At 37.7% G+C, this 17065-nt stretch overlaps 1 protein-coding gene across 1 annotated transcript in view; it reads right to left on the bottom strand.

Annotated features, from left to right (window-relative positions):
- The window catches only part of MPDZ (multiple PDZ domain crumbs cell polarity complex component), an 87188-nt gene that overhangs the window by 29363 nt on the left and 40760 nt on the right, over positions 1–17065 (bottom strand). Inside the window, exons 18-23 of the mRNA XM_059491903.1 lie at positions 16273–16396; positions 13037–13235; positions 5479–5583; positions 4604–4696; positions 3928–4105; positions 1736–1846 (exon numbers count right to left, since the gene is read on the bottom strand). Of these exons, the coding sequence (XP_059347886.1) occupies positions 1736–1846; positions 3928–4105; positions 4604–4696; positions 5479–5583; positions 13037–13235; positions 16273–16396 (810 nt within the window). The remainder of the gene's footprint in view (positions 1–1735; positions 1847–3927; positions 4106–4603; positions 4697–5478; positions 5584–13036; positions 13236–16272; positions 16397–17065) is intronic.

Below are 17065 nucleotides of genomic sequence, written 5' to 3'. Positions count from 1 at the left end.
AGCTACAGTCATTCAAATTCTTGCCTTTCTCATTTTGTCATGATGTCCTAAAATACTAGCCCTAATACTAATCCATGCAACAGCATTGTATTAATATGAAATTACTATTATGATAAAATATGGGGCATTTGAATTTGCCTGAACAGTTCAGTTTAGCATACTTTTTGTGCAGTCTAGGACAAGAGGAGCAAATGCTAAATAAAGGGAGTTCCCTCTTTAACTATCTTTTAAAATTCAAAACACAGCCTAATGTAACAGGATTTTTTCTTTCTGTTACTACCTTTTTTCAACTAACTTCCATTCAGAATTTTATCCATGTGTCCAAGATGCTAAGTTATCAGAAACTAGCTAGCATTTCAAACAGCATAATGCTGTAACACTACAATGGGACCATAATCACAGTGATACATTGTTTCTTACTCAGAAATACACAGAGGGCTATAGGTATGAAACACAGACTTGATGGGTAACTTGCCATTAACAAAACTATCACAATCTTTTCACAGGCCACCTGCATTATTCAGGCTGTTCTGGAGTACACACAGGCTCTCTCTCAACTACTAAACCTTGCATGAAACAAAACAGAAGAAATGGACTCCTTAACCACATGCCACTTAAAACCAACTGCCTGGTTAAATACATAGTGGTACCATAATAATTATAGCTCATGTGTGCAGGCAGCTAGCTATGTGGGTGACTGGACACGAACGAAAGCAGGAAATTCTTATAATGTAGCAGGATCTTACTAAGTACAAATGCAAGCTTCAAAACATGAAAATAATAAACATAATGCCATTTATGATGATCACAACATAATGTATGAGTACAGGAAGAGCATTTGCAATGTTTCTGCTTACAGAGAAACAAGAGTTTGTTAGTACAGTCAAGAAATAACTGACAAGCTTAATTTGAAAATAGAGAATAAAGAACTACAATCAAAAATAGCAAAGGAACATTCTCTAAATAAAAGTAGTGATATTGTAATGGCATAATTTCCATCCCAAATCGGCCAAAACACTCAGTAGCTGCAATTCTGTTCACATCACAGCAAATACAAAAGCATTATTTTAGTAGTTTGAGTGTCAGTAATCAACATTCAAGAGAGCTTTTTCATGCAACTTTACCTTAGATGACTGACGATAAAATGGGTTAGTAGTTTTCTGCCCACAGGGAGCAGAAGCTGAAGAAGGGCTATAAAGAGACTCTGGCTGGGGAACAAGAGTTATGAGACAACTAGTAAATAAACATGCATCTTACACAGACTCTAAAAAGAGGAAGTTTAGTTTCTAGTGATGCAAGCAATTTATAGTAAAGCACTGTAGCTTTTGTCTGCAATGTCCATGCAGCTTAGTGACAGAAAACTTCCGTGTACTTCTAGGTCCTTTCATTAATGTCCACAGAATTTTTTAACAGGTGCTGTATTTCTGCATGCGCTCCTCAGACATGCTGTCAATCTCTAACAGATGGTTTTAATTAGACTCCTACTCTGCCCCCCAGCAAATTATCTTTCTTGAGGCTTTTCAAAATAGTTTGAGGACGGCGTGCTGGAGGGTATTTCCAAATCCAAATCGATTTCATTCTAAATGGAAATAATACTTAAATCAAATCATTGTTCCTAAAATAGTTGAGATGGCACTTTCAGGATTAAATATCCCATTCCCAAATACCACCATCTTGAACATTTGCTTCATCTATTACTATGTATTACATCTCTTTGCACATTCTTTATGCTTACCCTTGGTCTGCTTATAATGCTCTGTACCATAAAGACTACAGGATTGCCTGCCTTCCGTATGGCTTCCACAGCTTGTTCGTGGCTGGCATCTCTGAGGTCAATTCCATCCACCTGTAATTGGAAGGCCTCATCTTAACATTGTAAGAAGCTACAAGAGTCATGAGTCAGTTCTGAGTTTTGGTTAGGAAACTTTGACTAAAACCTAAGCCCAACCCTCTGTTTTTAATGGACTTTTCTACAGACTTGGCCTGAGGTCCTTCAAACACAGGTTTGGGATTTCCAAGAGCACAAATAGAACATCAAATAAATATTCTCTTATTCCTCTGTTTTAAAAATGTTTTCCAACATTTTTAGTTCAGACTCCGTAAGTTTTCCCACAAGCAATGTAACAGAAGAGAGATGATAATCTGAAGAGAGTAGGAGTGTTTACCAAATACTGCTTCTGCAAATCCCACCTTAAGAAAAAACTATTACCCAGGACTTTAGGAGACTTTAAAACTGAAACTTGTTAGGGGCTGAAAAGTCTTTCATACAGTGTACTTTTTTCTTTTACCTCCTTTTTTTTTTTTTTTCTAAAACAAGATAAGATTAATTTTAGCTACTAGACACTTTCTTCAGAAGTTAAATTTTTAGAGCTGAAAAGTTTTCTGTCTTCCAGAAGAATGCATGTACACACAGGATAGCTAAGGACAAATTTGCACCTGGTTGTTTTTTTTTTTTTTCATGTCCGTATATGTATGGGTGTGTAAAAGATTTTGTCCGGTTATCCAAGTAAGAACAATGTTATGGTGAGGTTAGCATCAGTAAAGTATTGTCACAATGACCACAATAAAAGCTAGAAGCTAACACAAAAAGGTTATTTGTTAGTGGCAATTCTAGCACACAAACTTATATGATGAGGATTACCCTGAAAACTTTTCAATAGTCTAACTCTACCTTAAACTTTATCATCCAATGCAAATAAGAGAGAACAAAGACAATCTGAGAGAAATTCTAAACCTATGAGGAACTGAAGAAAAACAATAATGCTCTCTGACTTCCCATGTCTGAAAAACTGTATGCGCTGCAGAGATGGAAGTTTACATATGCCACAACTTAAGAAACTGAAATCGTTCATTCAGAAACAGGCACATTAACATAACATTTTGTTTTCACTCACCCATTCCAGTTTCTGCAAGCATCAGTCTCAGAGACAATTGCACTCACAAAAATCCAGTTATTCCGGTGAAATGAATGTTTTTAACTTTGTGGCCTTCAAGCAAAATTCCACCTCCCAACTTCTTATACACTGCAAACTGTTCCTGTTATAGAAAGTGCCACCTATACTAAGGTATTATTTCCTCAATATCAGTACTGTAGCAAACAGCAAACTGCAGTTTTAGTACCACCATTAGTCAAGCCCAGTGTGAGCCAGAATTACCAACTCCATCACTCTGCTTGTAGGGCTTCTTACTGATGGACAGTCAGCTAAGGACATTCAGTAGGGTTACATGGAGGCAGTTTCTATTAGCCTGACACTGGAGATAGGGCAATGTCTGACAGGAAAGATCTGTTCCCTTCAGTATGTTCATTCTGTAGTATCTTTAAGTGACAAAAGCAGAAGTGGCTGCATGAGCACAGGACTAGCTAAGTAGAAGAGAAATGAAGATAAATTCTACCCTGCAATACCACTGGCTACATTATACTGAGGAATGGGCAAAATGTTCATGTCTCAAGTATCAAACACAGATTTCTTCATGTCAGGAGAAAAAAAAATGTGCCCCCCTTTACTCTTGCACAAGATGCATAAGAACTACTTAAATCAGTTAAGATTTCTGATGGAAATAATTTTGGCATTCATTTTACATGATTTGCACTGGCTGTTTCTATTGCTACCCAGTGAAGAGGTGCAAAAGGTGTAAAATCTTTTCGTTTCACCAAACTTAAGCTTTTTCCTAGACATTCTGGTTTTCAAATAGGCAAGCCAAACTGCTGACTTTGTAGACCCCTGCTCACACAGTCAGTCATATGTTTCACATTGAACATTCAACTTAACAGGCAGCTGTTTGCACACAAACATCAGCAGATGGTACTACAGTCTGTGTGGTTCAAGTGGAATCAGCTGCGGCAATTGCACAGCTGTCAGCCCACCATCCATCTCAGTGACTCCTGAGATGCTGGGGGAATTGCAACAAAAGGCATTCAGATGGTACCTCTACAATCCGATCTCCAGTTTTCAGTGTTCCATTTTTGCCAGCTGGGCTGTCTTCCAGGATGTGTTTGATAAAAATCCCTCTCATCACTTCTCCATTGCTCAGGCGGCTTCCCATCCCTCGTCCTCCAACAATGCTGATGCCCAATGACTTGCTAGGCTCTCTCCAGAGTTCAACCCTATTGTGATAAAAAAAGGACCAAACTAAATTAAAATCTGTTGTGATTATGACAAAGACGCACACTGAAGACACCTGGATTTGCACAATTATTGTGAAAAATTCTTTTGAAAAATTATTTGAAAATAACTCCTCCTTGCAAAGTTTTGTCTTTCAGTGGAAATTATCTACTGGCTGATCAGAAATTCTGTAACTAAGTCTAGTATTAGTCAGCTTGTTTTGAGTTCTAATCGAAACTTTGAATCTTTCTCTTCTTATTTTCTGACTTGATCCCTGCAAGTCAGCTTGGAATAAGTAGAGATAAATTACTATAACAATCAAGACACTTCTAGACTGCAGGGATTTAGCCCAATGGCAGTAAAAGTCAATCATTAATTACTCCAGCAATGCACAACATACATAAGTGCAGCGATTCTGTTGTTTTTTACTCTTCTCAAAATATGTTTTGGAATTTTTGAATTTAAGATAACAATTTAAAATGTGCAAGATCTGCACTTACTTTCTGGGCTGGTTCCAGTTACTGAAAGCTGCATTTTGAAGTTCGCTTTCTTCTCCCTCCCCCTCTTCACGTTCTGGAAGCTCTGGAAGTTCCCTGATGACAAACACAATCATGCAACTAATTTCTAAACAATCCACATAATCACTAGATTTTTCTGAAAAATTTCATATATTGAGTAACCCTGACAGTTTCAGAATTTGTACATTGGATTCAGATAAGGAACTTTTTTTTCTGTTGTCTTTTAGAATACATACGGTGTTCAGGGATTCCCTATCCACTTCTTATCTGCAATGAAGTTTCTATCCACAACACAAAACAACGAAGTGCAATTTGGAACTACAACCAAAACAAAGCTAAAGGGAATTTACTGTTTTCAAAATGGAAGAAATTACAACAGCAGCATTCAACTAAATTTACTGCTTTTGGAAATAAACTGCAAAAATCCAATTATTAATCTCCTTGAAAGTTTGGACAGTAACTGCAATGAATTTTTGAAACTGAAGGAAAAGAATGACACAATTTATTCTTTCCAGTTATGTTCTGGAATAACCATCGATACCAAAGCCTTACGTTGGAAGCACTTCATTATTTGTGGCAATCCATAAATCCAATGGCATAGTATTTAAGAGAAATCTAGGATAAGAAAGAACTCAATCTCCTTTTTGGACAGATCAAACAGACTTGTAAAAATGCTAAACAATTTGCTAGTCAAAACAAAAACCTCTCTTTTTAATAGCTTTTTACTGTTTTTGCTGCCGGTCTGAAGAAAATCATCCATCTTTCACCCCTTCTAAAATAAAACTTATACTTCCAAAATGTGCAAGGTGTATGGAAAGCGAGCTACTCGGGAGAAAGCTGCATGCCTTTCGACTCACCTGACAATATGTGAAGGAAAAAGTTCAAGTGGCACTGTTCCCTCTGTCTGTTGTCCCAGACTGACCCTGTACTCGTCTAAATTTTCTGCTGGCACATATGTAATACTGCAATAAAATGGGACATGATTAAACTACCATAGGGAACGCCAGTCCTCCCTTAAGTGGGTGTGAGTTATGGATATGAGGAAGCCACTCAAGACTAGTTTGTTCGACTTCAAAGCAACAGTGCTGGTATGCAGGGAATAAGCACTCACACAAATCCTTTGTGACTTTCAACAAGTATACATCTATAGTCAAATTATGTAGCTGAACAGCACATAATTTTTTCTAATTAAAGTAAATGGTGCTTGAACAGTGACAGTAACAAGAGACAATCCAGCTTCATTCAAAACATAGATTCCCCATGCAAAGAGAAACACTGAAGGATCTGTGAGGTTTGAGGCACAATTACCACCCTCTTAATGACTGCTGAAAATGTTTCTGAAAGTTGGCCTGTAGGAGGTTTTGTGCTTTTATGGGTGGTTTTGTATTTATTTTAGATTTCTATGCTTTTGGTAAAGAATGCTTCATAGGTTTTGACATAAAAATGTGTTACAGCACACCACCTATGCCACAGGGACCAATCCCCTGCTCAACTCCTTCCCTCAGATCTTCATGCACTTCTAACCAGTTTAGAACAGTCAGACAGTTGTGTTTCATCAGAAAAATGATGTACAGACTCCACTTGATGTTTGAATGCCAGAAACAGTCCAATAAACTGGGGAGAGTGAAACAAAGAGGGGAAAAAAGATTAAGACGTGGAGAATATTTCTTGAAAAGCTTCCATCTGGGAGGCAAAAGGATACCACAGTACCTTCCACGATATAAGCACAGCTACTTAGGTAGCCCTCCTTTAATGATGCTTTGAGTTCTAAAAAACTACAGCTTAACTATCATACTAAAGTCTATCAAGAAGTAAGGCTGATGGAAAAATGGCAGGAAAAATGTCCGTTTTGCTATACATCACATTGTTCAAAGAAAAAAATAACATATATGTCGCAGACATCTTTTATGAAAAATTATTTCCTTAGGATTTTTCCTCCTGAGAAGCTGAGAGGCCTCAGGAACAAAATGTAAACCATTGATTATTTGCTGCTGTGGAATGCAACCAGGTGGATCTTTGATTGGCTCATGCTGGATGTTTGTAATTAATGGACAATCACAGCCAAGCTGGCTCGGACAGAGAGTTGAGCCACAAACTTTTGTTATCATTCCTTCCTATTCCTTCCTATTCTTAGCTAGTCTTCTGATTAAATCCTTTCTTCTATTCTTTTAGGATAGTTTTAATGTAATATATATAATAAAATAATAAATCAAGCCTTCTGAAACATCGAGTCAGAGCCTCATCTCCTCCCTCATCCAAGAACCCCTGTGAACACCATCACACATATTTCCCCATAGAAGAGACAGGGCTAAATCAAAAATAAAAGGCCTTGGCCACTTCACGAGGATATGTAAGCTGCTGGGAAGAGATCCTTTCAAGTCTGAGGCTTTCATATGGAGCTGTCTCCTGTCCATCATTCCTGACTGACGCCATCTTTGTCACACCCTGATTACCACTGATTCCCTCATGTCAGTAGTTTTCTGCTGAATACATCAAGCTTCAGAACAAATGCAAATAAAATTTTATATGACTAATGCCGTCAGTCTAAAACACTACCAAAAACTATTATAAGGGTCACCTTAATTTGTCCATTTGTGTATGTGTCCAAGCATGTTCCCTACCTTCTCTCACACTTACCATATCTAGAAAAGTGAAAAGAAGTGTCTAGGGTGCTGAACAGAAGGAACTTCCTACTTCTTTTAATGGAAATTTCTAAAACCATATAATCCATATAAATCTCCCTGTTCTGCATTGGCCTTTTTTCAACAATGTAAGTAAGTCTTACTCCACTTGACACCACATATTTTCATTTTGGAGTGCTGAGAAGTTAACATACACTTTGAAACAAACTTTAAGCACTATCGGCCTTTCCTGAGGGCATTCTAGCACTGCAAAATGCTAAAGACATGCAGCATCTATTCTGCTAAGACCCAGCAGTAAAACAGGAAGAAGTAAGAGAGAAAAGAATTTTTTTGGAGAATAATGACTAATATTTCTCAGCCATCTCCAAGTCCAAGTGCACTGAGCTACAGCAAAGTACTAGTATTACGCTCACAAAACTCTCATGGTCAGATGCAGCAGCTTCACCCAACAGGTCCACAAGAATACCTTGCCTCTACAAAAACTGTAAGACCTCTAAGTTACATTTCAATGTAAGAAAATGTAACATTCGTTCAGTTATATTCATCACTTATAAAAATAAGTAGGAAATAATGTAGCCACAGAAAGATACAGTAAAGAAACCAGAACTTCTGGCTAGAACACCTGGACAACGTCCTTTGTGCTAAACTGAAGCAGGAAGCTATAAGTATGAAAAGGAGAATGGGACAGTCCTACCAAGGAAATAGGTTATCCCAGATTCAGCCTGAATATATATAGCAGAGTGTGATCTCTGATAGCACAGTGGCCATTATATATCAACTCTTGTCTAGTCCTTTTCTGCAAGGAGCACAAGGCAAGCAATTATGCAGACTGCCAAGGTCCAACGACAGCAGTAGTCCTTACCCTATGCATGAGTACTTGGGTTCAGCTGATCTCAAGGGGGAGGCAAATCATATGCATTCCAACTTATGGGATACCCTACTGTGTTTTGTTATACGATTAAATAACTGACATTGTGCTGAATCATTAAAAAGGTACAACTCAAAGGATGCTCTCCAAGAGTTTTAAATGCTACTTAGAAATGTCTCTGTAAAGCTGCCTTAGCTTCCTTTTCTGTGTACAGCACTGGAATTATAAAGAAAATAGGGTTGTTCTACCATTTTTTAAAAATGGATCTAAAACTAAACATCTGAATTATCCTAACTGATTTCCACAGATGGAATAAAATTTAGATAATCTCACTGGCACCTGTTACATTTTAGTTCTTTGGAAAAAACACATTAATTGTATTCTAGTGCTTAACTACAGTTCTAATAGCCTAGTATAAAGCGCTCAAATGAACATTCAGTATGTTTTTAACAGCTCATTCTTATCTACATGTTCATTCCTACCTAGGTCTCCGTAACACTTCAGTTGTTTTACAGACATAAACCAGAACACTTGCATTTTGCAAAAAAAATAACATACAAAAAAGAAAAACAAATTACATGGATCAAATACATGAGGAGTTATATTCTGTGTGGAGTTCATCTTTGTATCTCGCTAATGACTTCTAAAGTCCAGTTAACAGCAAAGTTAACTGCTCTTATTACCTGTATTACTGACGTGACTGTCCTCCTACTCTCTCTGTTCTGCATGTTATTATTGAAATGAAAGAGTATTGCCCTGCTTAATGCTCATGGACAGACACCTCACATTTATCAAATCCATCACTTGTTGGACTGCTGCTGGAGCTCACTTGGAAGTCAAAGTGAGGTCTGAAGACATTCAGCATCATCCTGAACAGCTCAGCCAGTGGCTAGGATGATGAGGGAAGGGGCACAGAACAAGAAGTGTTTTTGGCTCCTCTGGCCAATTCTGTTGAACTTTGTGCTGTAAAGCAGAAATAAAACCCCACCAAGGCACCAGTTCATCTGCAAAACAGACTGGTAATAGTCTTAATACAGCTACAGGGAAGAACGTAAGAAAAACAAGGGCCAGAAAACAGACATGAAGGCAGAGAAAACAAAATAAATAAATGTACGCTCCACTTCTGTGTCATATTTCTTTGCTGCAAGAGAAATTAAAGTTTAACAATTTCAAAGAAAAGCATATGCATGGTTTAACCATCTTCTTCTCTTTTGTAGCTGTACAGCTTGAAAGAAAAGTGTTCTGGTTTTCTTTCTTAAGAGCTATCACCACTTCTCCTACCCCCAGAAATATGCACTAGCAACTAGAGCAGTGACAATGGAAACACCAATGGTTTTACTTATGAAAGTATCTTGTAAACACAACACTGCATGCAGTACAGAGGAACATTTATCACATGCTTGACTGAACACCACACAAAACCTTGAAACACCAACAAATAAAATACAAAGTATGGAAAATGCTTAGGACAAATTACTGTAATTAACAATTAAGGTTCAACTTGAACCTTTGCATATATGAAAGAAGTAAAATGTAAGTGCCACAGAAAATATGACACTGAGATTAATCCAGATATCAGCACATTGTACTCATGCCAATTCTAGAAGTGAGCCATGTACACATACACACAACATGCACACGTGCTCTGAGCACATCTTGGGTGGCTGTCATAGATGAAATTTAAATATATTAGCAATATTTTTTTTCAGGTATTCTCATTCCAGACTTAGAAAGCACGTTCCAATCTTCAAGTTTAAGGCCACATATAAATATATTATACAATTATACACACACAGTTGTATCTTTCTTAATTAAAAAATATATATACACATCCACATGTGCAGCCACATGTGCATGCACACACAAATATACATGAGAAGAAAGAGAATATGTACCTATATCTGGATATATCCCTGACATTACTATTGATGTCATAAAAGCATGGAATGATTTTACAGACAAGTTGCAACACAGAGCCATAATGAGTTTCTGAATTGCCAATACTCACACATAACACAGGGCCTGATCATCAGCAGGTGCTGGAGAAGATCTAGAACGTGAAGCATACGATGCAGCATCTTTTTACAATGGTGTTAATTAATATCAATGTCTCATGCTGAATGTGAGAGGCATACTTAGGTATGTAGAAGTGTGAGCTGGTTTTTTTTTTCTTTTCTTTTTTTTCTCCTGTTCCACCTCCACTTCATCTAAATCTAACCCAGAAAACATCTGCTCTTTAAGAGGCATGGAAAATGGAATTGCAATCTCTCACATTTCTTGATCAGGAATTCATCCCCCCCATTCAGTCAGGTGAATTCTAATTCAGCTTTATAATTATCTGACAGATGCTACAAGCCTCCGCTGCTGAGCACAAAACACTGGCTTTATTACAGAAATACAAGAGTCTCTGGCAAGGTAGAGTGAGAAGTGAAATGGAATACATTCAGTAAGGCACTTTTCTGCACACAGAGGAGAAAAAAATTAAATACGCAATTCGGAAACTCAGGCTGCTTGTTCTTGAACTATTCAAAATCAAATATCATTTAACAGAATTAAAGAATGCCTTTACATGGCCGGTAAGAACAGCTTTGTGTTTTATCTGCAAATACTATTTGAAATACAGATTTGGAAGCAAAATACTTCTGCTTAATCACTTTTTTGGGCCACCCAACTACCCAGAAAATGCTCCATCTACAAGGGGCAAATTTTGAAGTAAGGACTAAGAGGAATGATATCTAGATGGTCACGTCTGAGTGCTAGCATACCCTTGTTCTCCAAGGAAGACACCAAAGAGATTCAACTTAAATCTTTGAAATGATGACCCTTAAATCAAAAATGCTGCAAGGTGACGGACCACATCAGCTCTGAATTGACAAATATGGGAGGGGAATGGGGGAGGGGTGTGTATCCTTCTCAGCAAACAGAAAGAACTATCTTAACGTGAAGCTCCTCATCTCCAAATTTCTGATTTGGGGTGTTAGCCTCATGTTTGTATCATAATATTTTTCTGGGATCCTCTACTGCTCCTTCAAGTTAAAAATTAAACAAAAGTTTGATTATGCTGAATAGTACTACAGCAAAACTATGTAGTCACAAAAATACTGTCATTTTTCTTGCAAGACTCCTTTAGAAGCTACCAATGGATTTAGTCTTTTTGTTTCTAAAGCGGAGAAAAAATACTTTCTAAAGTGGAGGGAAAAAACTCTAAAACTTGTCACAGGAATGCAAAAAAGAAGATCAATACAAAACAAAAGACAAAAATCTTGAGTAAGAATATGAATAGCAACTGCTCCTTTTCTGCAATATCTTTCAGAAATGGGATGCATTCTTCTCTGGAAAATCTGAATATCCACACCTAAGGCAAGATTTTAGTATTTCAAACATAACTGCAAAAGTATAAGACTAGAAAACAAAATTTGTAGTCACACAGCATAAAATAGAGCAGCTATAAAAGCATAGCACAAATAGTGAACATACTATGTAGTACTATGATTACTAACTATAGCATGAAAAAAGACTCCTCATAGAAGAATAGTGCTGCAGCATTTGTGTCTCTAAGCAGATACACATACACATGCATGTGCACATACAACTGACTTCAGTCATGACAACTAGGAGTCATCATTTGGAACCCTACAGTAATAATCAATGTCAGACTTTATCAACACTGACTCACTTATATTCCTGAGAGCATTAAGAATAATGTAATTAATTTTATGAGCATATTCCTTTATTTAAACAGGCTTACATTAAATCATAATCTTAAATGCATGACAGCTACGGGGCAGGCAAGTAACCCCAGTAGCCATTGTGAAGGTACTCTGCCCACCTGTTCCCAAAACACTAGATCTCTTCCAAGCTACAATACTTCTGGGCGAGTATGGAATGCCCTGCTGTCCATTCTGAACCCAGTTCTAATCTCAGTTACACCCGTAACCACACTAGGGCTGGAATGATTCTTTCAAGGACACCCTTACCAATAAGTAGAGGCTTCTACTACCAACAACTCCATTAATCCCTTTCCATATCTGACCCAATAAATCTTACCACATGCTAAACAGAGAAAATAGTCACTAGGTTTTGAAGCTGTAAACTCAGCATTGGTGTGCCTACAGTTCAACCCACATCTTCAGGAATAGCCTCATTTCCAGATGCTTCTTGTAGGCAAAGTTAATTCCACAACCACAGCAACTAGAAAGAATTGTACTTTAAGGCAGTTAAAATTTTGTAATTTTGTGAGCCTGAGGAAAAGAAACTTTCTCCTCAAAAGGGATTCTCAAAACTTGTATTAACTACTGGAAATTTGAAACTACTACTACCAAGAGCAGAGAGCTATGCACAAGAGCAACAGCTCATTCATATGTACTAATAAAAAATTGGAAGTGCCTACAGAAAACAGTGTTTCTAATGTTTGTCATAGACGTACTGAAATGTTTTAAGCATTAATGTTCTGCACTGACATCATATTTCACACTTTCTGTCTGGCGCCCAAAACCAAAAGCTATGAAAAAAACTAGATGAAATTACTTGTGCAAGGGCTGGGAGAGTTCACCTTCAAGAACCACAAACATCTTGAGAAAATTGTAACTTTCCTCAGAAGAGTCATAATATAAATGCAAAATTCTGTCTAATCCTATTCTTTCTGTAAAACTAGGCAGGACAGTATTGACGATACTTATGACCGTGATTTCTAAGAGTATCTGAAGCCTCTCACTTAAATGATCTCATCTTTGAAATCCATGCAAATGTGATCTGTAGGTGAAATATCCATCTGACGCTGCAACTTAAAGATAAATTGATGTGTAATAACAAAATTTGCATTTAAAATAGTTGCATAAATTATAAAGAAAACCAAACTGATTATCAGCTTTTTCCTACCATAACTCATCATCTAGTTTTACCTACTTTATGTCTGGTCCAATGAGCGAATGTCGTCTCAGCATAGCCCGGGCTTGTGCATTGGTTAAGTTAGTGGTTGACTCTTCATTAATGGACAGGATGCAGTCCCCCACACCAATCCGTCCATCGCGACTTATTGAGCCTCCATGGATGACACTGCGAACTATCATTCCCAAACCATCTTTATTGGAACTTACTGTCATCCCTATAGTAAAAACACATGAAACAGTTAATGTCTTTGAGCCACAGCTCTGGGTGCCAAGATAAAGAAATGGGGCACAGGGAAAGGAAAAGTCAGCCAGCCAACCTGCCAATATCACCAAGCCTATAAATATTGCTCTTACTCTCCTCCTTTGAGAGCAACTACAAATCACAGTCACAGTAACTTTATCTTGTTATCAGTTCACATACTCAGTTCAATACAAGAAAAATTAAGACAGTGGAATATTTAAGCAAAAAATAAGAAAGATAATGAAATTGCTTAAAAACCATTTAAAATCACCACTCTTCTAATGGTTCAATGAGTTTATACACATTTACTTTTGTTTATGACAACTCTATTTGGAAAGGAGGAATGATTAAACAGGTAATTAATAGCTGAAAACAAATACACACTTATTTTCAACAGAAAGCATGAATCTGATCCCACTAAGATGCTGGTTGTCTTCTTGCTCTCCTAGGTGGGCCTTAGCTTAGACCCAGAAGAGCATTCTGACTTCTTTGAAAGTCTGTATATTGCTAATGGATACAGCCCAATATTTTACTTGAAACAGAAGGATACTGCTTCTGAATATTTATACCCTTTAACTTCACTTTCTTTCCAGTAATGGGAATAAGACGGATATCCTCTTGGCCTCTCCTCTCCCATGGGGAACCTATAGGGACTGACTTATGATGGCCCTCATGCATCAGTGTGACTGTTCTTACACACATGAGTTGTCACTGTTATCTTCAGGGCAGTTGGTGCTCATGAAACAGACCCTAGTAACAGTTTAAGGAAAAACTTAGTTCTTCACTAAGGCAGTGGGAAAGGCAGGGCTGGAATCCTGAAGTCCACTCAGTGCACTTCCACTATCTTAATACTGCTTAATAAATACTTTTTATTTTTTCAAAATGTTGTTTGAAAATCTGAACCTAACCTTGCTGTTTGGCTAAAATAGTAAATAGTAAAATAGACATTACTGAGGGTAGTGTAGCAACACTTTAGGAAAACATCACACATACAACAGACACCCTCTCCCTTTTTCTATGCTGACACCATCATTACAGATCTGAAAGCCTGATGTCACACTTTGGAAACCTACAGTTTCAGATTAAAAATGCAAATTCCACTGTAAAGTTGCCAAACTTTTTTCAGGACAATGGCATTTCAGCCCTCCTGCATTTGGGTGCTTCTCATCTTTTAAAAAATCACAGTCAAAATGTTAGAGCTCCTGCAGCGGCTGGCATTAAAGAGCTGCTCCAAAATGCGGGTGACACCATTTGAAAGGAAAAAAGAAGTGCCAGCTCCTAACCCTCAATTATTTAATCAATGCAGCTGCAGCTTGCAACATCATTCACAGCTCTTGACTTAGCTGCTTTTTCAAAAATGAAGGGTAAAAGCAGTGCAGCCATGTGCTTAAACTGGTCATTGTGCTGAAGTTGCTTCCCAGGCCACAGCACACTCAGACTGGAAGAAAAACGCTTCAGTCAAAAGCCAGAAGAAAGTAATATTCACACTCATATTTTGTACATATCAAGACCGGTCTTATTTTTTATGCATAAAATGTCTGCCAATATGGACCCTGCTGAAGTTTGTATTTTCATGCTGTATCAAGCTTGAGATGAAATTTGCTCTGATGTTCACTGCACTTAAAATATTCATCCATAAATGAAAACCTACTCCACTGAACGAAGAGTTTATTGCAAAGAAAATGTTTTTTTACGAAATCCAGATGCTTTGAAATGCATTGTGACCTACACTTCATACAGCCTGGCAATGAGGCTGTATGAAGTGTAGGTAGTAGTAGCAGTTAACCAAGGTAGTAGTTAACCAAGCCTCTTACACCAATGAAAGATAAACCTTACACCCATATTACCCTTTCCTACATATTTTTAATTTTCAGATCCTGATTTTAAACCAGATCCATTTTGAAGGATGGCTGTCTGATGAAGGTGGTATGTGGCAGACTGAGCATCCAGCCATCAGAAAGCAGTTTATTCCAGGTTAAGACGCCCACTGAAATACAGCATCACAGCTGTAAAAAACTGACATCCACCTCTGCACAGCAAGGAAGTCCTGACTTGGGACTGTTTATAAACATCTAATTCTGTGGACAGCCCATTTTGAAGCGTCTGCAGAGTTATTAGCCAGCACCTACACAAAGTCCTGCCCTACCAATCCCAAAGAGTCTTCAAGATTATGCAGTTGGCTGGAAGAAACAATACTAGGAACCTAAATGAAACCAAATAAACAAACAAGCCACTAACAGGAGGCATACATCACTTCCTTTCAACACAAAGCCTTCCCTTTCAACACAAAGCATGGGCTCTCAGAGGGTTCTATTCCTGTTCTCCTCCTCACACTGCCCAGGGCCACACCTGAGAGTAGGATAGGACAATGAAAAACATTATCTGTTGTGTGTGCTCCCTCCAAAATAAGTTTCTAGTCAGTAAGCTCAGGAAGTTGCAGATATCAAAAAACTTAGAACTTCACTACAAAATGATAATATTATTAAGCCAAAAATACGGCCTATTAAATTTATCAATTACATGATTTTTAGAAACATTGAGGCACTTTGGATTCAAACTTGAGGCAAGGAAGCAAGCAGCTTGTTTAGTCCCATCTGACCATCCTCAGGAAGCAAGATCATTTTGTGTTTACAAATATTTGAAAGCCTCATCTTCAGCTCTTTGACCACAGTGTTCCTCTACAGCATTCCTTGGCTATACCTTGGTTTTCCACTACATTAGTACACTGAAAAATGATGCATTAAAATTGTTCTGTAAACACTTAGGAAACACTAAACTCCTTTATGGGAGAACAGATTGTCAGCTAGACTGCACATTTCACTTCTGTCTTCACAATGACAGCAAATGGATCCAGTGTCATCACTGTCAAACAGGGAAAGAGCAGCAAAGAATGAATATCCTGTTCCCACTAAATGGAAAATACTTATTTTTTACTAATTAAACTCGGAACGTACAAGGGAAACCAACAGCCATATTCCTGAAGAGTTTACAAAAAAAGTTCACTAACTTACCTAGGCTTGAATTGCCTTTTGCAATAGTGATAGTCTTCTCATACATGTTTTTGACTGAATTTTGAGGTGTGGAATTTCCCTCCAAAGATACTGGACATCTCTTTTCCATTAAAAGCAATTGATCCTAACATAAGGGAAAATAACACCAGCTCAGTTCACCAAGATAAAAAAGATTGGTCACACTGATCTCAACTACTTTTGCCTTACACAAAACCCATGCACATAAATAAGTCAGATTCCTTTTACAGACAGAGAAGTCAGTTCACCAAAGATCAATATTTTCATTAAATATCATAAATTCTGTTTTCATTCAGGCAATGTACCACATCTATCACAAAGCACGCTTTTAATTTAGAGATATCAAAATTAGTATAATGAATTCAAGGGATTCACATTCATTCACCACAGATGTCTAACAATTTGCCAGTACAAAGTAACAAATCCTGTAAGAAATTGCAGCTCTTTTAAGCATTTCTTAATAAATCACTGAATGGAATAAATAAGAAACACATGTCACAGTGACTGCCATATAAAGGAAAATTATGTTTGCACACTGCACTATCACAGATCAGCTTGTGAGCTGAACTGCACAGGTTTACAAGAACAGCATGATGCAAGACATTCACACCAGCCCCCCTTGGCTTCCTAGGCCCAATTCCAGCTGTGCACCTCCTACGTGCACTCATGTCCCAGTGAAGGTTAACATGAGCTAAGAAAATTCCCATCCTGTCTAGGAGGTGCCCAGCAGTGTCAATGATGCAAGTTCTGAGAAGACTTGTATATACCCTTGTAC

This window comes from Ammospiza nelsoni, chromosome Z (genome assembly GCF_027579445.1).
Source record: "Ammospiza nelsoni isolate bAmmNel1 chromosome Z, bAmmNel1.pri, whole genome shotgun sequence".
Lineage (NCBI taxonomy): Eukaryota > Metazoa > Chordata > Aves > Passeriformes > Passerellidae > Ammospiza > Ammospiza nelsoni.
This window is presented reverse-complemented; position numbering and strand designations above follow the sequence as displayed.